Here is a 24,949-nt window from a genome sequence, read left to right as displayed (position 1 = left end):
CAGAGCCGCGCACGGCCCACGGTACTGAGGGAAGTCGAGAGCAGTCCCGGGCCTGTCTAGGGGTGCCCGGGGGGGGTCCCGGCCCGCTCTGGGGGTCCCGGGCGGCTCTGGAGGTGCCCGGCCCTACCCAGGCCCAACATGGCGGCTCCCCCTCCCTCGGCGGCGCCGTCACCCCCAAGGCCGCGCGGCCCCGCCTCCCCGCGGCGCCCATTGGCCAGTTTGAGACCGAGCGGCGCTCGGATTGGCGCGGCGCCCACGGCTTGCGAGTCGCCATTGGTCCACACGCCCGTCACTCCGGGAGCACCGCCCCCACCGCGGCGCGGCCGGTTGGCGCCGGTTACCCGCCGGTCCCGCCCCCCCACGCCCCATTGGCCGGCGCTCACGCCCGTCACCGCCGCCGCGGCCGCTCCCGTACGGGGTCTCCCCGCGAGCCCGCGCGGGCGCCCATTGGCCGGCACCGCCCTCCCCCCGCCCCCCATTGGCCACCGCCCGCCGCGCTCCCCCTCCCCCCTCCCCACAGGGGGCGGAGCCGCCGCGGGGGCGGAGCCCTCCCCGCCCCTCCCCCGCGCGCGCCAGGGCCGCCCTCGCCCGCCATTGGCCGCGCCGCCCGTCGCTCTCGCCGCGCGCGGCGCCCATTGGCTGCGGGGGCGGGCGGGGGGCGGGGCGCGGGGCCGCGGCTGCCGCGCGCGGCCCCTCCCTCGGCAGCCCCTCGGCGGCACCGGCGGGTTCGGCCGCTCGCCCGCCCGCGCCCCCGCCCCGCCCCGCGCGCCCGGCCCGGCCCCGGCACCATGAGCGGTAAGGACGGGCCGGGCCCCGAGCGCCGCGCGGGGCCCCGGGCTCTCTCTCTCACACACACACACACAACGCAAGGCGGGCGCCGCGCCCGCCCGCTCGGAGGGGCCAGAGGCGGCCCCGCCCCGCCGGGCCGGGCCGAGGCCCCGCCGGGCCGGGCCTTCGCCCCGCGCCGCGCCCGGGGGGGAAACCTGCCCTTTGGGGGGAGGGACCCGGGGGAGGGGGAAAAGCCTCGGGGGAGGGACCGGGGGGCAGGGATGGGGAGGAGGAGGAGGGGGCGGCGGGGAGGGCCCTGGAATCGTGGAGGGGGTCCCGGGGGATCGGGCGTGGAAGGGGGGGAGAATGGCGGGGGCAGGGTGTGAGCGCAGGTACCGGTGGTTCCCCCCCGCCCGCCATTCCCGGGGAAGGCGCCCGGCGTGGGCGGATGCGGGAGCCGGGGCGGGGGGGCCCGGGAGGGGGGGCCGTGGGAAGGTGCGAGCGGCGGGGGAGGTCTGGGAAGGGGGGTGTTCAGGGGGTTCGACCCCCCCCACACCCAGCGTGGGAGCTGGAGGAGACCCCGGTAAAGGGGGCTTGGGGTGTGGGCAGGGACCCCCAGGGCCGGGGTGCGGGGTGGCGGAGGATGAGGAGGCTCCTGAGCAGTGAGAGAGGAAGGATTTTGGGGGGAGAAGGGACGGGGCGGGGGGGGGTGTCACAGGGCGCGTGGATGGGGGGGGGGCAGTTCCAGCCGGGGCATCCCGTGGGCTGGATCCACGGTGCGGGGAATCCCGGGGTGGATCCACGGGGCTGGGGCAGGAGGGAAGGGAAGGGAAGGGGGAGGCCCGGGGAGGACCTCGATGGAAGCCAGGGAGTGTCCCGGGCGGCTGGGGAGGAGCTGGGCCCTGGAGCGGGGCCGGGTCCTCCCCCCCCTGTCCCGCTGCCAGCTCCCCTTTGGCAGCTCCCTCCGCTTCCCAAACCCCTTCCCACCGGCGCTCCGGAGCACTTGGTGTGTGTGTGTGTGTGCCCCCTTCACCCCAGAGCCCTGCCCGGCTGTCCTGCTCCTCGTGCCCCTTCCCCTGCCCCAAAATGTCTGTAACGCGGGCTGTCGTTCCCCTCCCGCGCAGACCAGGAGAGCCCCGAGGAGATGTCGGCGGTGAAGCCCGACAAGGGCGAAGGCGACGCCAGCAGCACCAGCAGCGCCGGCGGCGGGGAGGCCCAGGTCAGTGCAGGGGGTGTGGGGGAGGACGGCCGGCCCCTGCCCGGCTCTGCTCAACCCCGGGGAACTCGTGGCAAAGTCCAGGGGCCGGGCCGAGGTGTTTGCTGGGCCCGGCCGAGCGTTGCGCCGGGGGGGGGAGGAAGAGGAGGAGGGGAGGGCTAGCGCTGCCAAGCCTGCACCGCCCGGGGCTTCCCCTCCTCGCCGACACGCAGTTCCCCTGCTCCCAACAACACCACAGCCCCCACTGGCCCTTCTCCAGGTCGGGGGAGCCCGGCAAGGACCGGCCTTCCCAGGGGTTTGTTCTGCTGCAGGGAGATTTCCCGGCTCCGGGGTGGAGGAGCCGTGTTCTCTCGCCTTTCCCTCCCCTTTCCTCCCTCCCAGAGGGCTTTTCCCTATGGGTTCAGGCCGTCCCGGCCTGACAGCGCTCTGCCTGGCAGTTGTATTTTTCCGGCTATGGGTGGGTTCGCTCAGGAAGGAGTGTTTATCTTTTCCGAGTACGCTCCTCCCTGCTTTCTCTTTTAAGTTTTTTTTGTTTCCCCTTTCTTTTTTTTCATTTTTTTTTTTTTTTCCATTTCGGGTCTGCCCCTGGGGCCGCCTCCCTCCTCCTCCTCTCCGTGTAACTCCTCCTCTCCTTCCCAGGAGTCACAGCCCTCCCCGCTGGCCCTGCTGGCAGCCACCTGCAGCCGCATCGAATCTCCCAACGAGAACTCCAACAGCTCCCAGGGCCAGCAAGGCGGGAGTGGGGAGCTCGACCTGAACGCGGCCGCCGCCCAGATCGCCCAGTCGGCCAACGGCTGGCAGATCATCTCGGCGGGCTCCAGCACCCCCACGGGCTCCAAGGAGCCGGGCAGCAACGGCAGCAACGGCAGCGGTGACGCCTCCAAGAGCCGCCCGGTGAGCGCGGGGCCGTACGTGGTCACCTCCGCCTCGGGCCTGCAGAACCAGCAGGTGCTCACAGGGCTGCCGGGAGTCATCCCCAACATCCAGTACCAGGTGATCCCCCAGTTCCAGACCATAGACGGGCAGCAGCTGCAGTTTGCCACCACCCCCGCCCAGGTGAACGTGCAGCAGGATGCCTCCGGGCAGCTCCAGATCATCCCCGGCTCCAACCAGCAGATCATCACGAGCCGCGCGGGGAGCAGCAACCTCATCGCCATGCCCAACCTGCTGCAGCAGGCAGTGCCCATCCAGGGCGTGGGCCTGGCCAACAACAGCCTCTCTGGGCAGACCCAGTACGTGGCCAACGTGCCCGTGGCCCTGAACGGCAACATCACCTTGCTGCCGGTCAACAGCGTGGCCGCCAGCCTGGCGCCCACGTCCCAGACGGGCACCCTGAGCAGCTCGGGCTCCCCGGACAGCAGCTCCCAGCCGGCCACCTCGGGTGCCACCAGCAGCTCTGCCAGCACGGCCTCGTCCCAGGCCAGCTCGGGCGCCTTCTTCACCAACGCCAACAGCTACTCCACCACCACCACCACCAGTAACGTGGGGGTCATGAATTTCTCCACCAGCGCCACGGTGGGAACCAATTCGCAGGCACAGACGCCCCAGAGGGCCAGCAGTGTCCCGAGCTCGGACTCCCTGCAGAGCCCCGTGTCCGGGGTGGCTCTGCAGCCAGGGCAGCAGAAGGAGGGGGATCAGAGCCAGCAGTCACAGCAGCAGCAGCAGCAGATCCTGATCCAGCCCCAGCTGGTCCAAGGAGGGCAGACAATCCAGGCCCTCCAGACCGCCCCGCTCTCCGGCCAGACCTTTGCCACTCAAGCCATCTCCCAGGACGCCCTGCAGAACCTGCAGCTCCAAGCTGTCCCCAACTCCGGCCCCATCATCATCCGCACGCCCACGGTGGGTCCCAACGGGCAGGTGAGCTGGCAGACCATCCAGCTCCAGAACCTGCAGGTGCAGAACCCCCAGGCCCAGACAATCACCTTGGCCCCCATGCAGGGAGTGTCGCTGGGGCAGACGGGCAGCACCAGCACCACGCTGACCCCCATCGCCTCCCTCCCCAGCGGCACCGTCACCGTCAACGCTGCCCAGCTCTCCTCCGTGCCGGGCCTCCAGACTATTAACCTCAGTGCCTTGGGAGCATCCGGGATCCAGGTGCACCAGCTGCAGGGGCTGCCCCTGGCCATCGCCAACGCCCCTGGTGAGTGCTTTGGTTCCTGTTTGTAGCCAGGCAGAGGAAGGTGAGGGGGAAGTGGCGTCACCCGGCCGGGTTCGGCCGCGTCTGGGCCGTGCCAGGGCTGGGCTGGGGGTGGTCTGTGCCAAATGGAGTTGGCATCTGGGCTGGCTTCCTCCCTCGGGAGGAAGTATGAAAGCTCTGTGGATCACCACAAGGCACTAAAAGTCTTTTTTAGGGGGGGAGTTTCTGAGCTAATTAACTCTTGGGCTGAGTGGAAAGGGAGGAGGTGGCTGTGAGGGGGAAGGTGGGGGGACAAAGGGGATGTGTGGGTTTGTGTGAGGCCACTGTCTTGCCCCGATGGCCACCCAGGGGGTCTCGGGTCAGGGCTGAAGGGAGAACCCAAGTCCAGCTCAGCTCCTCAGCTGAGCCTGAGGAAAGAGTCAGGGCTGTAGAAAACTCGGGATTAACTGAAAACCTCGTCAAAACAAACACAGTCACGAAGCCACGGGGAATTTCCACACAGGGGAGGAAGAAAGGGCACAAAGTGAAGTGTCCGGGTGCTGCTGCAGGACACCATGACCTCCTCGTGGTCCCGTGGGCACAGGGCACCCTGCTCAGATCCCCCTGGATCTGTTCCATCGCCTCCCACTGCCCGGGAAGGGGGGACATGTGGGTGTGGGGAGTGAGCTGGAGGCTGCTTGGCTTCCCTTGGAGGGGCCGTGCCTGGAGCCCGAGGGGCCGTGAGCTCCCTCCGCGGAAGGAATCGGTTCTGGGAAGGCTCTCTGCTTGCTTTTCCACTGTTTTCCTTGGGGTTTTTTTGTTGGGTTTGTTTTTTTTTTTTCTGGCTCTGGCTAAGAGGGCTGTTGCTGGATTTAGTCACAGCTGAGAGGCAGCAGAAAATGTTGCTCAATCCAACTCGTGCTCCCCTCTCACAAGAGGCGGCGGCTGCTGCTCTCCCGGGGTTGTTTTGCAGCATTATTTTGGGCTGTTGCTACAGCAGCTTGGCTCGCAGGCATCCACGGGTTACTACAGCCCGGGATTAGCCTGATCCTTGGATTTCCCCGAGCAGAGAGACCCGCGAGGGGCTGGACCCGGAGGGGGGGTGACGCCCGTGGCCTCTTTGATCCGTGGGGATGCAGGGGAGAGTTGGGGGTCTGTGTGTGGTTTCCCCCCCGTGCCTGGGGCTGCTCACGCCGAGGCCGAGCTTGTTCCTTGTTTTGGAGGCGCTGGAGAAACGCATGGGCGAGTCCCAGTTCCTGTATTCGTGCCTGGCTCTGCCCCCCGGAGGTGGGACAGGGAGGAACGTTCTAGAGACCACCCATCCAACGCGCTCACGCTGGGGAGCCGCCACCTCCTCCCCCTCCTCCTCCTCCTCCTTCTCCTCCCCCTCCTCCTCCTCCTCCTCCCCCTCCTGCTGCTGAACAGCGGCTGTTCAGCCCTTGATCCGCAGTGACGAATTCCCAGCCTGGCTCTGCCCCAGCCCCGAGGACGCGAAGTGACGCTCACAGCTCACGCTGCTCACAGCTCACGCTCTGCCGTGACGTGCTGACATTTGAAAAGCCAGAGCAGGGGTTCCAAGCGTTTTTTTGGGGGGCACCCAGCTCGGTGGGATGGTCCGGGAGGCTCCTGGGATGAGATGGTGGAAGCTGTGGCCAGGACAAGCTTCCTGGTGCCGATCCAGTGACAGGATTTACGTGGTTTGACTCCAGGCTGGAGGAGTTTTTCTCCAGTCAGACGTGGCAATGGGTCCCTTTGTCCCCCAGCCCCTCTCCAGGGGCTGCTGAACCCCCCCTGGACCTGAGTCCATCCCACCAGGGGCTGTGAGTGCGGGTCCCTCCCAGTGGGAATTTGAGAGAGCAGTTTGTTCCCAACACTGCCTGTCGTCCAAATCCCTGAGCGTTTTCCGTGTGGAGCCTCCCCAGCGGTTGTGAGTTCGCCCCACATGTGCTGGAACTTTCTGCTCGAGGCGAAGAGTTGGGAGGGATTTTTGTAGCAGAAAATGCTCCTCTGTTTCCAGGGGAGGAGAATGGAAAACGAGCCCCAGGCTTGCTGGGCAGGGGAGGCTGTAGCTGGTCTTGGATCCTGCAGCGTGTTGTGGGGTGGTGGGTGGGAAACAGGGGTGCGTGGCAAGGGCTGTGGTGGTCCCAGCTGTCCCTCTGGGTTGGCAGTGCCACATCTGCTGCCCCTTCCTGCAATCCTGCCAGAGCTCAGCTCATCCTCCTTGGGGTCTGCAGCCTCTCCGTGACCCCTCTCCTGACCCCACTCTGTGGATGGGGGGCTGTGTCTCCCAGCCCTGCAGGAGTTCAAGGGCAGTTGCTGGTGACATTTCTGCTTTTAACTTTCCTTTTGGCAAAGGAAAGAGCCCCCCCAGGCGAAAATGACACCCGAAAAGGGCATTAAAACTCAGCTTTTTTGCTCCCTGGGCGTGAGGCAGAGCCGATGGAACTCAGCGTCTGTGCTAATGAGGTGGCTTGAAGGCTGATTCCTCCTCCTCCTCCTCCTCAGCCGGGCTGGAAGGAGGCACAGGAAGGTCTGTGACTGTCAGGGGCTGGTATGTGGGCGAACAGGCCCTGCAGCCGGCTCTGCTCCGAGGGGAAGGCGCCCACAGAGCCGGGGAGGGGATTTCCTGGGCTGGCAGTGCCCCAAAACCCGCCCCGGGGTTGGTGCCAGCGCTCCCCACACGGGGCGGGCACCAGGCCTGGCCTGGGTGAGGGACGGGGGCTCTAGGGGTGTGCTGGGCACTGGTGGGGGCTGGAACACCGGGACCCCTTAGTGGGGCTGTGAGCCAGGAGAGCAGCGTCACCCCAAAGTCACCCCAATGTCACCACGAGCCCGCTCAGGGAGGGGACGTCCTGCATGGGGAGAGGGGGGTGGCAGGGAGTTTGTGACACCGGGGTTTCTCTTCCCCTTTTACTGTAGGGAGGAGGAGGCTGTTCTTAGCTCCATATCCATGTAGTGCTGGTGGCTCTGCCCTCGTGCCCCTGCCCCTGGCAGAGCCCTACCTGGCTGAGCTGTGTGCTGGGTAAACCTGGCTGGTGATTTCCCCTGAGCTTAGCTCTGGAGTTAAACCCCCTTGTTTTGGGGGGCACTAAAGGATGTTTGATTCTAGGGGTGGATGGAGCTGGTGGGTGCCCAGAGCACTGGTGGGACTGGGGGGGGTGCCCCTGCCCAGGGATGTGTGGGCAGGACAAGCTCCTTCCCAAGGCTCAGGATGGAGGCTGTGGGAGAATCAGCAGTTGGACATCAGGGCTGTCCTGAAAGGAAAAAAACCTCCACAGGGGAAGTAACCCTTGGGAATGTGTTCACCAAAGACATCCTGGCTCTCTGCTGCCACTTTGTCCTTCCAGGGCTCTTCCCAGAGTCAGGCCACTGGCACAAAGACCTGATTGTTTCCTGTTTTCTGTTTTTAAGGGCAGCTTTGTAGCAGGGCCTTGATGAGACAACTGCATGGCATCGAGTGTGGAGGGGAGGGGAAAAGGGGAATCAAGCCCTGACAGGATCTCTCCGTGACGTGCCGTCGCTTTGTTTCACTGCGCCCATGACATCACGTCAGAAAATAGTCATATTGTGAAACTTCCTCCTCTAAAGTCCAGCTGGGCTGGACTTTACATCCCCTCTGGATTCCCTGACTGACCTCTCTCCCTGTTGTTTACAGGAGGACGGACACAAATCCCGAGAGATCCCAGGGTTTGCTTGGGAAAAGGGGGTGATCCCGACAGAGGCTGTGTTAACGCAGTGCAGCTTTGTCCCGGGGAAGTTGTGCTCCACAAAAAATCCCTGTGGCTCTTGGGCTTCATGGGGCAGCCCTGATCCTCTTTCTCCTCCTTTTCCTTGTCTTTCTCCTCCTCCTGCTCCAGGCCAGGGCTCGGCTCGGGGCTGGGAGCGGGTTGGCAGCCGCGCCGGTCGGACGGGTCGGGTGCCGCTCACCCACCCCGTGACTCCTCCCGGGAGAGGTTCCTGTCCCGGCTCCGGCCCGTCTGCCAGACCCTGATCTACCCCTTTCTTTTATCTGTGCCCACCCCAGCCCTGCTGGAGCCCCATCCTTATCGCCCCGTGCAGGAGCCGCATCCTGGCTCCCGGGGCTGGGGGAGTTTCCATGTGGCTCCTTTCCAGAGAGTTGGCTCCCACCTCCAGCCAGCTCCCCATCCCATCCCAGGATGCCTGGGTTAGATGCTGTGAGTGATACAGGCACAGATTCCTCCTTTGTGGAGGGATGTGATTAAAAACTCGGGATCTGTGGCTCGGAGAAGCGTCTGCCCTTGGCTGCAGTGGGCGAGAGGCATCCGGAGGTTCAGGTGCAATGGGAGAGGCCTGCTGGGCTTCTTCTCCTGTGGGAATCGCCCTTGTCCTCCTTCCTTTCATACTCCTCACTCAGGGATTTTTCTCTTTACCTCCCCTGGTGGTTTTGGGGTGGTTTGATGGGACCTGCCTGTACTATGGTGCTCTGAGTGCTTTCGCCCCAGTGAAGGCTGTGGCAAGACCAGAGGCTTCATCCCGGTTTTGTGACAATCCAGACAGGAATTAAGAGAGCAAAGGAGCTCTGTCTGTCAGTCTGCAGCACGACAAAGGTGTGTGGCAAGTCCTGGAGGATTCAGGGATGTCACAAAGTGGACGAGGTGATTCCCTACCTCACTCTTAACCCATCAGCTCCAGCCCTATTTATTCCCTCTCCAAAGGAAGTGTCATTTTTCGTGACTCACAGAAACCTCTGGCAATTACAGGAGTTGTCCAACTGGCCGGTGACTTCTCAAGTCATGAACCCCCAAATTAAAGCACAATTACTCAGAGGGCTGCAGGCTCCCAACCTGCCCCATCCTCGTGCAGCTGGGCCCTGTGTTCCCTGAGCTCTGAGGACTCGCTGAGGCAGAGCTTGGCTCGTTTACATCAATGAGCTCCTGGTGCAGATTAACTCATTTTGCAAATCACTGAGGAAATCAGACGAGTCAAAAAATCAAGGGGATGTCGCTCCAAGCCCAGTTTTTGTCCCTTGGTGCAGCTTGGTTGTCTTTGCTCTCTGTGTGGAGCAGCTGTGACGTGTCCTGTGGGGAGAGCAGTGAGCAGACACCCTGAAAACTGGGGAGGAAAAGGGGAGAATTTGGGTTGTGAGCTAGAAAACGTGAGTTTTTGGAGGTTTTTTCCAGCTCACTCGTGGCTGGCATCCATCCCAAGGGGAGACATGCCAAGAGGTTGGGGGTTCCCTGGGTTTTCTTCCCTTTCTTTTTGCCTTAAAACTTCCTTGTGCCTGGAAGCCACGTCGTGCATGGTGACAACTCCCCCCCCTTGTCCTCTCCTGCCTCTGCCCTGGCACGGCTGCCAGCGGTGCAGAGTTTGCACAAGGAGCCCTGGTTTGTTGGTTTTGGGTTTTATTTCCAGCTCTTCCCCTAAAAATGAACGTGGGGTCTGTTTCCCCTTTCCTGAGGTCGGCTGGGGTGGATGTGAAAGCTCCTCTCTCTCCTCTCCACCGGGCATTTCTCGCCTCCTGTTAGTTTGCTAAATAAAGCGACCAAACCGAAGCTTTTTTCCTCCGAGCAGCAGGTAGGAGACAAGGAAGGCCTTGTCTGGAGAAAATTCCCAAGCCAAGGCTCCGGGGTTTGGGGTTTTTAGTGGGAGATCAGCAAACTGCCCTGTTTCTGGGGGGTCTCAGAGGTCCCCATCCCGTGCTGGCAGAGCAGGGCTGGGTTCAGGAGCCAAGATCAGTTCCTATCTCCCACCTTCCTAAAGTCCCTCTTTCCTCCCCAGGCTTTTCCAAGGATTAACCCCCCCCCCTTGCTCCATGAATATATTTTTGCAGGGCTTTGCTGACCTGAGCGTGGAGCAGGGGCCTGGGAGCCTCCAGGGAAGCTTTAGTCTTAGCAGTGATGTGTATTAGTGGGGATAATAAACATGAATTATCCAGCTTTCCCCTGAACCTGCCATATCCTGGAGACTTGGGCTCTCCTGGTCAGTGAGGGATGATCCCTGCACGTCTGGGATCTGCCTTCCCTCCCCATCCTGTCTTTATACCTTGATGAGATGCAGCCAGAGATTACCAGCGGGAGGATTTGGGTTTGTTCCCCTCCTCCTGACGTGCCAACAGCCTGGAAAACGCCGCGTGGGCTTTTGCATGTTTGAGGATTGAAGCCATTCCAAGGCGTCAGGGCTGGATTCTCGCCCTCCCTGGTGTATTTTTGGGAGAGAACGTGTGTTTTCTCCTTCCTTTTTCCAGCAGCTCTTCCCGGCCGGGGGGGAATCTCTAATCCGTGGCTGTAACAAGCTGTCAGCGTTGGCTTAGAAAGCTTAAAACCCCCTCCCTGGTTCCCTCCATGCTGGGGTTTGACTGTAAACACATCCCAGGAGCTGGAGAAGGGGGGCACTGGAAAGATTTTGTCCTAAAATTGCTAAACTGGAATGTGGCTGCTGAGGTACAGGAGGGCTCAGCCAAAGATCTCCGGGTGAGGCTTAAAATTGTGTCGCCATCAGAGGGACAGTTTCCTCCTCCCTGGGGTGGCATCAGGCAGCCAGGCCTGGCCTGGGACAATATTCCTGTGCATCCTGGGGCTCTGGGATGAGGGCTGGAGCCAGAGCTCCGGGTCACAGGCTGTGATTCAGCCAAGTGTTTCCCCCTTCCCTGAGTGACCAGAGGGGACTGAAGGGGACCATCTGCAGGGATATATGGATTTTACGTGTGCTTTGACACGGGATGCTGGGGCATGGACACGTGATGACATCCTGGATGGCATCCCAGCTGCTCCCTGTGCCCTGTGACGTGGGCAGAGCCGAGTCAGGCTCTGCTCCCTGGTTGGTGCTTTGATCTGGGATTGCTTCGGTCCTTGACAGCAAAGGGCTTGCCCAGCACTGCCTTTTTCCCAGGAAATCTGGATGCCTGTGCACTCGGGGGCAGAGCAGCCAGCCCTAATGCCAAACCTCCTCTCTCCCATGTGAGGAACCTGCCATAACTCTCATGGGACCTCCCATTCTCTTCCAGGTGACCACGGAGCTCAGCTGGGTCTGCACGGTGCCAGCGGGGACGGGCTGGGGGACGAGAGCGCGGCGGTGGAGGAGGGAGAGACCAGCCCCGACCCCCAGCCCCAGCAGGGACGGAAACCACGGAGGGAAGCCTGTACCTGTCCCTACTGCAAAGAAGGAGAGGGCAGGTGAGCTGCTCCACCACGGATCTGGCATCCCCAGTGGAATTATTTAGCTTGGAAGGTGCCCCTGAGGTCACCGAGTCCAGCTGTTTCCCCAGCACTGCCCAGGCCACCACCAACCCATGTCCCCAAGTGCCACATCCCCATCTCCACCTGGGCACCCCCAGGTCCTTTTCCAGCTTTCCAGCTGCTGTTGCCCATCCCTGGAGTGTTCCATGGGGCTGTTGTGACCCAAGGGCAGGACCCAGCCCTTGGCCTGGTTGAACCTCACACGGTGGGCCTAATCCCATTGATCCCGTGGCTCTGGCCAGTCCTGATCCCTCTGCAGAGCCCTCCAGCAGATCCACATCCCCCCAGCTCAGTGTTACCTGTTTTAAGGCAAAAGAAGAGAGAAGCAAAACCCAGGAGCTCCCCAACCTCTCGGCGTGTCTCCCCTTGGGATGGATGCCAGCCACGAGTGAGCTGGAAAAAGCCTCCCAAAACTCACATTTTCCAGCTCACAACTCAAATTCTCCCCTTTTCCTCCCCGGTTTTCGGGGTGTCTGCTCACTGTTCTCCCCACAGGACACGCCACAACTGCTCCACACAGAGAGCAAAGACAATTAACCTGCACCAAGGGACAAAAACCGGGCTTGGAGCGACATCCCCTTGATTTTTCACTCATCCAGACTTTTCTTGACTCAGACGGAGCAGAGCTCAGTTCTCCCTCCAAGGGACGGGTCTAACTCTTCCCCCTTCTTTTTTTTTTTTTTTTAACAGGAGCTCTGGGGATCCAGGTAAAAAGAAGCAGCACATCTGCCACATCCCGGGCTGCGGGAAGGTGTACGGGAAGACCTCTCACCTGCGGGCTCACCTGCGGTGGCACACGGGCGAGAGGCCCTTCATCTGCACGTGGGTGCTGTGCGGGAAGCGCTTCACCCGCTCCGACGAGCTGCAGCGGCACAAGCGCACGCACACAGGTAGGGCCCGGGGGGCTGCTGGGGGTTCTGGAGTGCCAGGGAATCCTGGAATCTCCTGGTGATATCCGCTCCCGACTCCCGGCCTCGTGCGGGACAGCCCTGGCGATGCCCCGCCCTGCCCAATCCCAAAAACCCAAACCCCCGGGTTGTGCAAACCCCGGGATGAGCTCAGGAGGTTGGTGATAACACCAGGGTTGTGGGTTCAGTCCCTCGCTCAGGAGTTGGATTTTGGTGATCCTCCTGGGGCTCCTCCAACTCGATATTCTGTGAAGTTACATCTCTGAAACTCTTGTGCGTCCCCAGGGAGCCTGTCCAGTGCCCCACCACTCTTAGGTAGAAGAACCTTTTCCCAAAATCCCATCTAGCTTCCCCATCCCCCCCAGGGTCCCTTAGCCCCTCTCCCTCCCAAGTGACCCCGGCCAGGATCCCAAATTCCCAACTCCAGGAGCGCTGTGCAAACCCTGAGATGAGCTCAGGAGGTTGGTGATAGCACTGAGGTTGTGGGTTCAGTCCCTCACTCAGGAGTTGGATTTTTGGTGATCCTTGTGGGGCCCTTCCAACTCGATATTCTGTGAAGTTACATCTCTTAAATGTCCCTTGAGCTCTTGCATCCCCAGGGAGCCTGTCCAGTGCCCCACCACTCTCAGGGGGAAGAACTTTTTCCCAAAATCCCATCGAGCTTCCCCCCAGGATCCCTCACCCCCCCTCTCCCTCCCTTTCCCAGGGGAGAAGAAATTCGCCTGCCCGGAGTGCCCCAAACGCTTCATGCGCAGCGACCACCTCTCCAAGCACATCAAGACCCACCAGAACAAGAAGGGAGGTGCCACCAACGTGGCCATGAACGTCTCGGCCGTCCCCATGGACACGGCGGCCTCGGCCGAGGGCAACGGCGGGGCCACGCCCTCGGCCCTCATCGCCACCAACATGGTGGCCATGGAGGCCATTTGCCCCGAGGGCATCGCCCGCCTGGCCAGCAGCGGCATCAACGTCATGCAGGTGGCCGACCTTCAGTCCATCAACATCAGCGGCAACGGCTTCTGAGCCCGGAGCCGCCGGAGCCGCCGGAGCCGCCGGAGCGCGGCGTCACGGCGAGGGGCCCTCGGCGCCTCCAGCACTAACCCCCCGACCAGGATCGCTGCCACCTCCGGGGCCGCCGACCACATTCAAAGGCCAGAGCTATATATATATATTTTTTAATTTTGGCTTGACCTTATTATTATTATTTTTTTTTTTTTTGGCCCTTTCCTTTCCCCCTTTCCTCCCTCCCCGCCCCGCCCGAGGTTCCGTCGCCCTCGCAGCCGCCGTCGTCGGCGCCTTCATGCCTTGGTAAAAAAAAAAAAAAGAAAAAAGAGAAAAGCAGAAAAAAAAAAATTCCGTGATCCTTTTAGCAAAAAGAAAAAAAAAAAAAAAAAAAAGGCAAAACCAAAACGAAAAGAAAAAACCTGACAGAGATACCGACAAAATGACGGCACACACACACAGACGAAAAGAGAAAAAAAGGAAAAAAAAACACAAAAGCAAAAAAAAAAAAAAAAAAGAGAAAAGATTCTATATTATTATTATATATATAAAAATATGAAATGTGTTTGTTTGAGAGAGGAGAGAGATGTTGCTGCGACCATGGCGTGGTCCCTTTGATGCCTTATCCTGGAGCAGGTCGTCCCTCTGGGGCGGTTCGGACGGTGCCCGAGCTCTCCTTCCCTTCCTGGATTCCATTTTACATCATAATCCCTAAAAATCCCCTGACCCCCCCTCACTCCCCCTCCCTTCCTCGGGCTGTCGGATGCTTTGCTTTGAGGTGATTCTGTAATTCCTTTCTTTCGGGGGAGATTCCACTGGATTTTTCACCCTTGTACTCCCACTGCCCTCCCCTGCCGGCACTGGACCTTGGCGGGTTTTCCTTTGGATCTTTGTTTTTTGCCAGCCCTTTTCTTGGCAAGGATCCCTGTCCTGTGGGAGTGGAGCACTGGGATCCCTGTCCCGTGGGAGTGGAGCACTGGGATCCCTGTCCCGTGGGAGTGGAGCACTGGGATCCCTGTCCTGTGGGAGTGGAGCACTGGGATCCCTGTCCCGTGGGAGTGGAGCACTGGGATCCCTGTCCCGTGGGATCAGAGCACATGGAGTCGCTCCCACAGGGGGTCGTGGGCAGAGGGGCTGAGACCTGGCCAGGACCCTCCCTGGGGGCAGTTGGAGCCTCCTCAGGGGAAATGTTGATTTTTTTTTTTTTAACAACCAACATTGGTCTTAAGAATAATAATAATAATAATTAGGAAAAAGGAGCATCTGCAGAGCTCATCCAGCCCGGAGCAAGGGGGAAGCACCGGGATGGCACTCGAGGGTTTTGTTGTGGCACTGCTTGGAGGTGGCTCCTAAAAAAGAAAAGGGGTGTTTGGAAATGGGGTACAGTTCAGGAAAAACCTTTTTGGTGTTCCAATATCCGGCTCTTCCCACCGTGGGAGGGCCAGGACAGCTCAGTCCTTTCCGTTCTTCCTCCCACACCCTCCTCTTCCTGCCCCAGATGATATCCGTGCTCCCTGCGTTGGGAACAGGCCAGGGGGGGTTGATTCCATCCCAAAACAGGGTGGGATATGGGATGTGGATCCCAACCTCCCCCCCTCTCCCCTCCCTGGAGGCTACAGGGAGAAATCTTGAATTGTTTTCAAGCAGCAGTTTTGGGGTGAGCTGAGCAAGGAGTTCAGTCTGAGCTGGAGGGGGGAGCAGAGCGTGGGATGGGGGTCCCAGGAATGACCCTGGGATGTGGAACTATCCTGGCTCTGGGGATGAGGAGGGCGCTGAGCTCAGGGAGAGGGTCCCAGAGTGCTGGACGGGCCTGGGGCCATCCCTGTTTGTGGTGTTGGGGTCGGTGTGTGACCCCCTTGCTCTTGGGGGTACAGAGGGGAGGACCCCTGTGATCGCCCCCTGATCCATAAATCCCACCTGCCTGGGATATCCTCCCCCCTTCAGGGCTTCTGCTGGGGCATTTTCTACAAAGAGGTGATTTTTTTTTTCCCTGCCTGGGAATAATCTCCGTGGCATGAGGAGAGTGGCCACCCCACCCCTGTGCTCCTGGGACACCCCCTTTCTGGGACACCCCACTCGGGAGATATCCCCACTCCAGGGACACCCCACCCCTGGGGACACCCCGCTCCTGGGACACCCCCTTTTCCTGGGAGATACTCCAGCAGAGCCAGGACCACCAAGTGGGTGCTGGCAGTGGGGGCTGAGTTGCCAAAATCCCTTTGGGAAACCCTCTGGAGAGGAATTCAACCAGTGCCCCGTGTCCCCCTGCTCTCGGAGTTTATCCACACTCAGAGGCTTCCCAGGAGGCAGAGACCCCCAGATCCCACCCCCCGGGACCCCCCAGCCAGCCGGGGCCGAACTGTGAAGCGCGACTGTTTTTATTTTGGGGTTTTTTTGTAAAAAGCAAAGGCGGCAGAAGCTCTGCGGGGAGGGGGGCTCAGGGCCCGGCCCACCCCCCTCACCCCCCCTCCATCCCCGCTCTCTCTCTCTCTCTCTCTCTCGATATCTATTTTTGCATTTGTATATTTTTATATAGGAAACTTTAAGCATTTGTATTTTAATACCCTGTGAAGCACTATGAGCTCCCCCCCCCCTCCCCACCCACCCCAGTGCCTGGAAAACCACAAAGGATTGGGAGAAAACAAGGAGGTTTCTTAATTTAATTGTCAATAGATGATTTCTCCTCCCCCCCCCCCCAACCTGTTTACCCCCACCCAGGGGTGAGGGGAAGGTCCTTGACCCCCACCCCACCCCAAGCCCAGCTCTGCTCCATCCCAGCCCCCCCCATGCCCAGCAGGGATCAAGTGCCAAACCCGATCCCGGACCCTCGGCGGGGGTCGGGCTCTGCCAGGGGTGTTGGGGTGTCCCCCCAGTGATGTTCCCCGTGCCCCCCCTCGGTGATGTTCACCATGTCCCTCTCACCCCCCATGCTGTTCCCTGTGTCCTTCCCCCCCCCTTCCCAGGTGATGTTCCCTGTTGTCCCTGATGGAGTTTAACTTTCCTATGGAAACGCCGCTGGGGTGTGGGGAGGGAATCCCAGGAGACCCCAGGGTGGGCTCTGCTCAGCGCCTGGGCTGCTCCCCTGTGTTTTTGGGGGGGGATCAGAGGATTTTGGGGTGGGGGGGGACACCACCAGCCCTGCTCCTGCTGCCAGGGGGGCAGCTGGGCCTGATCATCCCCCTTTGGGCTCTGCAGCACTGGGGTCCCTGCCCTGCTCCCAGCACCCCCCAAACCTCCCCCAGCACCCCCAAACCCCCCCGGCAGCCCCCCCCCCCGACCCCCCCAGTCATTCCCGGGGACACACACACACAAACGTGCCTTGATAGAGGGGTGACAGGTTGGGGACGAGTCCCCCCCGCTCCCCTCCTGCTCCCCCCAAAGGGGTCGGGGGGCTCTTGGGGCTGGGGGCTGTCCCCAAGGCTGCCCCATCTCCCAGCTTTAATCCACTGTCACCCCTTCATTCCAGGGGGGCCGGGGCCGGTTCTCTATGCAGTGTGGGGGGGTCCTGGGGGGACTGCCCCCCCCAAACTGGCAATAATTCTCTCCCTGTTTGATCTCGTCCCATCTCTGTTCTATTTTAATTTGGGGGGGAGGGGGAGGGGGAATTGGTTTTTACGAATCCGGTGGCTGATGTCATAAAACCCCCAAAAGATTGATTTTTTGGGGGCGATTTTTTTGGGTCCCAAAGTGCTATTTTTTTGTACAAAAGACTTAGATGAAAATTGTTAGTTTTGGGGGGCTCCTTTGTAAATGGGGAACGACGAGTTCTTTTGTAATAAACACGAGTCGCTGGCGTTGTCTGGAAGTCTGCAGGGGGATTGATTTTGGGGGGGGTTGGGTTGATTTGGGGGTGGGGGAGGCACAGCTGGTTTTATGGGGGGTCAGGGGTGCAGTCCCATAGAGGGAAACTGAGGCACGGCACCAGTGGGACTGTGGGGACAGGGGACACTGAGGCACAGAGCTCGATTTTGGGGGTGCTGGGGCTGTGGGGATGAGGGAGACTGAGGCACAGAGCTCAATTTGGGGACTGGCAGTGCCTTGAGGGGGTGTTGGGACTGTGGGGACAGGGGACACTGAGGCACAGAGCTCAATTTTGGTGGGCTGTGGCTGTGGGGACAGGGGACACTGAAGCACAGAGCTTGGTTTTGGGGAACTGGGGCTGTGGGGATGGGGGACACTGAGGCAGAGAGCTCGATTTGGGGACTGGCAGTGCCTTGGGGGGGTGTTGGGGCTGTGAGGGGCAGGGGGAACTGAGGCACAGAGCTCGGTTTGGGGGGCTGGGGCTGTTGGGACAGGGGGAACTGAGGCACAGAGCTCGATTTTGGGGGGCTGTGGCTATGGGGACAGGGGACACTGAGGCACAGAGCTCGATTTGGGGGGCTTTGTCGGGGTGCCAGGTGATGCAGGGCGGGGGGCCAGGGCTGGCTCCCCACCAGGACTGTCTCACTCCTCCCTGGTGCGGGGGCAGCACCTTCCTCCTCCTCCTCCTTCTCCTTCTCCTTCTTCTTCTTCTCCCCGGGCCGCTCCACTTCCCACCGGCCCCCGCACGCTCCGGCCCCGCGGAGGCTCCCATGGGGCGGCCAGGTGGGTGCCGGGGGGGCCCCAACCCGGCTGGGGGGGGGGGAATCTTTATTTGGGGGGCTGAGAGTCACCACCCACCCGTGCGTGTGTGTGTCCCCCCCAGGCCCCCGCAACCTGAGCTGCGTCTCCTACAAGCACCCGAGCGTGCGGGGCGGGCTGGGGGGCGCGGGGGGGGGCGGCGGCCGGCGCCGTGCGCTGCCCCCCCGGGCAGTGCTGCATCGGCATCTGGAACCGCAGCCACGCGCTGGTGCAGGGTGAGACCCCCCGGGCTGGGCAGGGGTCGGGGGACTGCAGGGGGGTCCTGCCCCAGTGGGATTTTGGGGCTGGGGCAGGATGGAGAGGCTTGGTCCTGCCCTCGGGGGGATGGGGGGTGGGGGGCAGAAGGGGCCTGATCCTGCCCTGGGGTATCTGGGGAGACACGGGTCGGGGCTGGGGGGGCTGGGGCAGGGAGCGGGGGCTGAGCCCATCCTGGGGGGGCTTTGGAGGAGGCTGCTGGTCCCTCCCCAGAGCCTGCGCTTGACCTTGGCCTTGAGAAGTGGCTGCGGCGGCGCTGGGAGGGAGCGGCTGCGGGGGGGTCCCGGGCAGGGGAGTGCCAGGCGTGAGGGGTCCCGGAATAGGGGGGCTCCCGGGGAAGGAGGGGGGGTGGCAGGGAGGGGGAGTGCCAGGCATGAGGGGTCCTGGAATAGGGGGGCTCTCAGGGAAAGGGGGGCGTGCCAGGGAGGGGAGTGCCAGGCACGAGGGGTCCCGGACAGGGGAGTCCCACCCCTCCCCCTGCCCCATCCCCGTCTCGAGGTGCCCCCCCCAGCACCTCCGGGGTGCCCCGGTGACGGTGACGCTGTCCCCAGGCTGCTGGGGAGGTGGGGGGGGCCGACTGCCCCTCGCCCACCTGCACCCCCAGCCCCGCGGGACCCCCCGGCGGTGCCGTCCTCGTGTGCCTGTGCCACGGCCACCTCTGCAACGGGAACACCACGGCGACAGGGACAGGGACGGGGACGGGCACGGCCGTGGGGCTGGGGGGGGCCCCCCCAGGGCCCAGGTATGGGGGGGAGCACTGGAGGGGGGGCGTGTGGGACCCACCGGGTGGTGGGGGGGTTCTGGGGGACACTCGGGGGTGGGACTGAGGACACACGGGGGACTGGGGGGACCCACGAGGGACCCTGAGACCTTCAGGGGACCCACAGGTGGATGTGGGACCCATGGGGGGATGGAGGCACAAATGGGGGCTGGGACCCATGCGGGACTTGGGGGGGACCTGGGACCACAGGAGACCTGGGGGGGGACTTGGGGACCCGCGGGGGGGCTGGGGAACCCACGGTATCCCCTAAAAAGTCCCCCATCCCCACCCTGGCCGCCTGGGTCCCCACCAGGTGGGGGGGCCCTGTGTCACCTCAGCCTCTGTCTCCAGTGCCCGGCCGGGGGGGGTCCACGGGGACCCTGTGGCTGTGGGGGGCCGGCCCCCTCCTCCTCATCCTCCTCACCTGCCTGGGCATCCTCGGTAGGGACCGGGACATGGGGGGGGATGGGGGGACCCCCGGGCACAGGCACCTGTGCCCCATGTCCCCTGGGTGTCCCCAAGTGCCACATCCTTGATGTCCCCAGGGTGCACTTCTCCTGGGGTGGGTGGGTGGGGTCCCCAAGTGTTGTGTCACCCTGTCCCTGGGGCAGGGGGGGTCCCTGCTGTCCTGGGGACCCCTGGGTGGGTGGGTCCCGGGTGGGGTGTCCCCAGGATGCAGGAGCCCCCAGATATGGGGATCCCCCTGTCCCCCCCAGGTGGGAGCCCGGGGGTCTCTGATGTCCCCAGGCCCTGTGTCCCTAACTGGGGGGGTTCCTGGGTGGGGGGGTCCCCGGATGGGGGTGTCCCCGCTGTCCCCCATGTCCCCCATCCAGGGCTGCGACGGACAAGGGCCCACACGGGGCAGCCACCTCGGGAGGGCCAGAGAATCGGGGTCCCCTCAGAGCCCCCCAGCCCAGACCTGCCTGCGCTGCACTTCCTGCAGGTACGGGGCACCTGTGGGTGGGGGGCACCCAATGAGGGGGGAAGTCACTGGGGGGGGCACCCATGGGCAAGGGGCATCCAACGGGGGGGGCATCCAAGTGGGAGGGCAGTTAAGGAGACTGTACTGGGGGGTCACCCATGAAGGTGTGTGAGGGGACTAGGGGGGCACCCATGGGGGTGGCACAACGAAACACAAGGCTGACAGTACCGAGGGGTGCCCAGGGTGTGGGACACCAGGACCAGGCACACAAAGGGGTTAAGGGGGCACCCGTGGGGGTGGAACAATGAAACAAAGGGCTCAGAGTGCCCGGGGGTGCCCAGGGTGAGTGAGACAGTGAGACTGGGCACACCCGTGGGCGCCCGAGGATGAACATCCCTGGGTGTTGGGGTGTCCGGGACTGGGGACACCCCAACAGTCCCGACTGTGTGTCCCCCCCCGGGGCAGGTGCTGCAGTCGGGGCGGTTCTCGGCGGTCTGGAGGGGGGACCCTTCGCCAGCGACCCGTGGCCATCAAGGCGTTCGCGGCGGGGGCGCGCGGGCGGTTCGCGGCCGAACGGGCCGTGCACGCCCTGCCCCTGATGGAGCACGAGAACGTGGCCCGGCTGCTGGGCACGAGGGGCGCCGGGCCCCGCGCCCGCGGGGGGCTGCTCGTCCTGCAGCTCTACCCGGCCGTGAGTCCCCGCGGGGGGGCGCGGGGGGCGCCGGGGAGGGGGGCAGCGGCTTGGGGGGGCCAGGGGAGTGTACGAGGCTCGGGGTGTGCACGGGGGGGAGGGCAGGGGTTGCTGGGGGTGCACAGGTGTGCCTGGGCTCCGTGGGGGGTGGACAGGTGTGGACAGATGTGCCTGGGCTGTGGGGGGGTACAAAGGTGTGCACAGGTGTGTACAGGTGTGCACAGACTGTGTGGGTGTGTACAGGTGTGCCCAGCCTGGGGGTTGTGGTATACAGGTGTGCACAGGTGTGCACAGGTGTGTACTGGAGTGTACAGGCTGTGTGGTTGTGCACAGGTGTGCCTGACCTGGGGGGGTACACAGGTGTGCACAGGTGTGTACAGCTGTGCCCAGGCCATGGAGGTGCCCATCCCGGTCGGGCCCCCTGCTGTGCACCCCCCATAACTCGGAGTGCCCCAACCCCCCCGCGGGGGGACAAGGGGGGGGCTGCCCCACGTGCCCACCTGTGTCCCCCCCCGTGTCCCCAGGGGTCCCTGCGTGACTTCCTGGGGCAGCACGTGGGCACGTGGGCGGGCAGCGTGCGCCTGGCGCTGTCCTTGGCCCGCGGCCTGGCCTTCCTGCACCAGGAGCTCTGGCGTGACGGTGAGCGCAACCTCCCCGCCCTGAGCTCTGCCGGGGGGTCCCCCCGCCCTGTCCCCCCCCACACCCTGATCCCTCCATCCCCCCTGTGCCCCCCCAGGGCTGTACAAGCCCAGCGTGGTGCACCGGGACCTGAGCAGCCAGAACGTGCTGGTGCGGGAGGACGGGACCTGCGCCATCGGGGACTTCGGGCTGGCGCTGGCGCTGCCACCTGCGCGCCCAGGACGGCACCGGGGCACGGCACGCCGTGGCCATCCGCAAGGTGGTGGGGTGGGGCGGGGTGGGGTGGGATGGGATGGGATGAGGTCAGATGACATGGGATGGGTCATGACAGGGTGGGACAGAACAGGGATGGGATGGGATAGGATGGGAAGGGAAGGTGACAGGCCAGGGATGGGGATGGGAAGGGAAGGGAAGACAAGGGAAGGTGACAGGTTGGGGGATAGGGAGGGGATGGGATGGGATGGGATGGGATGGGATGGGATGGGATGGGATGGGATGGGATGAGATGAGACAGGACGGGACTGGACAGAATGGGACAGGATGGGATGGGATGGATGAGATGGGAAGGGAAGGTGACAGGCTGGGGATGGGACCCCCAAACTGCTGGCAGGGTGGTGTGTGGGTGCCAGCCAAGCCATCATGCCCGAGCTTGGCCAGCCCCAGTGCAGGGGGGCCGGTGCCCCTGTGCCCCCATACCCCCGTGCCCCCGACCCCACACGGGGCTCACAGCGCTGGCGGGCACAGGCGGGCACCCAGCGGTACCTGGCACCCGAAATCCTGGACGAGAGCCTGGACCTGCGGGCCTGGGGCCGTGCCCTGCGCCAGGCCGACGTCTACGCCCTGGCCCTGCTGCTCTGGGAGATCCTGTCCCGCTGCCAGGCCCTCAGCCCCGGTGAGCACCCCTGGGGGTCCACCCCTGCTCCCTGCGGACCCCCCCGGCCCCGCTGACCCCCTCCCTGCCCCACAGGAGCCCCTGTGCCAGCGTTCCAGCTGGCCTACGAGGCGGAGCTGGGCTCCAACCCCACGGGGGCACAGCTCCGGCGCTTGGCCGCAGATGAGCGGCGGCGGCCGCTCATCCCCCCCGCCTGGCACCAAGCCCCTCAGGTCAGACCCCCGGGGGGCACCCCCCGACTGGGTGCCCGAGGGTGGCCCGGGGTGCTGAGGGTGCCGGTGGGTGGGGGTGACCTGTGGGGGTTCATGTCCAGAGGGTCCCAGGGGTGTGCAGGGTGACTCAGGGGGCCCATGGCCAAGGGGGGGGGGGCCCTGCCTTGGTGCCCAGGGGGGTCTGGGGGTGCCCAGGGGGGTCCCAGTCCGGCAGTATCCCTGTTTGGGGGGGTGTCCCTATTTGGAGGTGTCCTACCCAGTGGGACTCTCCTGGGTGTGGGAGTGGTCCCCCACCAAGGGGGTCCCTCTGAGTGCACGGAGGGGGGGGGGTGTCCCACATCCCCGGGAGTCCCTGTTTTGATGCCCAGGGGTGCCCGGGGGAGCTCAGGGGTGCCCCTTCCCAGGGCGAGATCCCTTCTTGAGTGCCCGGGGTGCCGAAGGTGCCAGGGGTGTCCCAGCCTGGGGTGGGTGTCCCTGTTTGGGGGATGTCATGCTCGGCGGGATCCCCTGGGCATGGGGGGTGTTCCCCCTCCCCGCTGAGCTCACAGTGCGGGGGGGGGTGGTCCCACAGCCCGGGGGGGGCTCTGCCGGAGCTGCTGGAGGACTGCTGGGACCCCGACCCCCGAGGCGCGGCTCTCGGCCGAGCGGAGCGCTCCAGCGGCTGCAGTGCTTGGCTGCGGGTCCCGCGCCCCCCCCGGGGGACCCCGGCCCGCGACCACCCCCCTTTCGCCAGGTACGTGCGGGGGAAACGGAGGCACCGGGAGCGGCGGGAGGGGGAGAGGGAGGGACGGGCGGGGGGACCCGGAGAGGAGCCGCACTCTGACCACGCCCCCCGAGGGAGGGGCCACAACACAGGCACCGCCTATGGGGAGGAGCCTATCACTAAGCCCCGCCCACGCTTCCTGCCGGGAGGGGGCCGCGGCCGGAGCGCAGGTGGGAGCAGAGCCCCCGAATCCCCCCGATCCACCCCCTGTGCACCCCAAAACCCCTCCTGCACCCCAAACACCCCCTGCACTCCATTCTGCACCCCAAAGTCCTCCTGTGCACCCCAAACCCCCCCTGCACTCCATTCTGCCCCCCAAAACCCCCCTGTGCACCCCAAACCCCCCCTGCACCCCGTTCTGCCCCCCCAAAACCCCCCTGTGCACCCCAAAGCCCCCCTGCACTCCATTCTGCACCCCAAAGTCCTCCTGTGCACTCCAAACCCCACCTGCACCCACCCCCAGACCCACCCAGGACCCCCAGATCCCCCCTGTGTAACCCCAGTTTACCCCTGCACCCCCAAACCTCTTGACTCCCCCATAACCCCCCCCCATCTCGGGCTCCTCTCTGCACCCCCACATTACCCTGCCCCCCTGACACCCCCGATCCAGCCCCGGGGTGGGGACAAACACACACATGGCCGGGACCCCCCGAGCTGCCATGGCTCAGTTTCCCCTGGAGGCCGGGGGGGGTCCCCATGGCAGTGGGGGTCCCCCAGGGATCTTTCCTGGGGTACTGGGGGGTCCCCACTCACTCTGTGTGCCCCCCCAGGTCCCGGAGTCACCCACCATGTGGAATCCTGGTGCAGGTATGGGGGAGAGACCCCAGAATGGGGGGGCTGCCTTGACCCCCCACTCCTGCCCCCTCCCTCGGGCAGTGACGGGTTGGGGGTCCCCTCAATCTTCTCTTTTCCTCCCCCAGGGCAGCCGCCCCCCCCCCAACCCCGTGTACCCCCCAAACCCCACGTACTCCCCCCAGGTGCCACCCCCCAACCCCGTGTATCCACCCCCCGGGGTACCCTCCAACCCTCTGGGGGGGCCAGGGCAGCCTCCGTACCCCCCTGGGCCCCCCCCGTACCCCACAGGCCCTCCCCTGGGCCCCTCGGCCCCCCCCCTGGTTCCACCCCTGCAGCCCCCCCACCCTGGGGTGCCCTCCCTGTACCCCCCCGGGCTGGACAAGAAGGCGGCCAAGAAGATGAAGAAGAAGATGAAGAAGGCTCAGAAGAGGCACAAGGTGGGGGGGATCACAGGGGGGGCACAGGGGGTCTCCCCCAGCCTCCCCCCAGGTGCTCATGGGCTGTGCTGTCCCTCCACAGCGCTCTTCGTCTTCCTCCTCCTCCTCCTCCAGCAGCTCCGACTGAAGCTCCTGCCACGACCCCCCTGGGACCACCCGGGACCCCCCAGGACCACCTGGGACCACCCGTGTCCTCCTGGGAGGACCCAAGACCCCTGGGACCACCAGGGTCCTCGTGCCCATCATGTCCCGATGTCCCCCCCGCCCCGTGGTCCCAAGAGGGGCTCTGGGTGCTGGGGGCGGCCCAGGGGTGCCCCCCAATAAAGCCCTGGGACACCCCAATGTGTGTCAGTGTCTCTTTTGTGCCACTGGGGGGTGAGAGGGGAAGGAACGGGGGGCACAAACCCCCTGGGGGGGCCGGGGGTTGGGACACAGGCCCCCTAAGCCCCTCTGTGAGGGGAACTGCCCCTCTGCCCCTATTGCCCCCCAGTCCCTCCCATTGCCCCCCCATTGCTCCCAGTGCCCCTCTTTGCCCCCCGATTGCCCCATGGCCCCCCCTTACACACTTCTGACCCCCCAAACTTTTCTCTCTCCTTGCTCCCCTGCATCCCTCACCCCCCATTACCCCCAATTGCCCCCCCATGCCCCCAATTACTCCCCATTAGTCCCCAGTGCCCCCATTGCCCACTATTGCCCCCCAGTGCCCCCCATTCCCCCCCGTCCCCCTCATTACCTCCAAGTGCCCCCCATTGCACCC

At 64.0% G+C, this 24,949-nt stretch overlaps 2 protein-coding genes across 2 annotated transcripts; both read left to right on the top strand.

The window, feature by feature from the left end:
- Positions 1-714: 714 nt before the first annotated feature.
- On the top strand, positions 715-17,011 carry SP1 (Sp1 transcription factor). The gene is made up of 6 exons (XM_051775419.1): positions 715-795; positions 1,893-1,987; positions 2,624-4,124; positions 11,065-11,233; positions 11,987-12,186; positions 12,911-17,011. Exons 1-6 carry the CDS (start codon positions 789-791, stop codon positions 13,225-13,227), a joined length of 2,289 nt encoding a protein of 762 aa, XP_051631379.1. The 5' UTR covers positions 715-788; the 3' UTR covers positions 13,228-17,011.
- A 607-nt stretch (positions 17,012-17,618) lies between these two features.
- AMHR2 (anti-Mullerian hormone receptor type 2) lies at positions 17,619-24,526 on the top strand. The gene is given in 20 exon segments (XM_051775417.1): positions 17,619-17,790; positions 17,891-17,955; positions 17,957-18,041; positions 18,633-18,658; positions 18,660-18,817; positions 19,188-19,282; positions 19,675-19,784; positions 20,229-20,264; positions 20,266-20,454; positions 20,979-21,093; positions 21,191-21,303; positions 21,305-21,352; positions 21,838-21,985; positions 22,061-22,197; positions 22,746-22,817; positions 22,819-22,845; positions 22,847-22,930; positions 23,731-23,767; positions 23,881-24,192; positions 24,275-24,526. Coding segments are annotated over 20 exon segments (2,112 nt in total). The 5' UTR covers positions 17,619-17,777; the 3' UTR covers positions 24,517-24,526.
- Positions 24,527-24,949: the final 423 nt, after the last annotated feature.

The sequence above is a fragment of the Manacus candei genome, unplaced genomic scaffold (genome assembly GCF_025592945.1).
Source record: "Manacus candei isolate 608988 ecotype Guabito, Panama unplaced genomic scaffold, ASM2559294v1 h1tg000296l, whole genome shotgun sequence".
Taxonomy (NCBI): domain Eukaryota; kingdom Metazoa; phylum Chordata; class Aves; order Passeriformes; family Pipridae; genus Manacus; species Manacus candei.
This window is presented reverse-complemented; position numbering and strand designations above follow the sequence as displayed.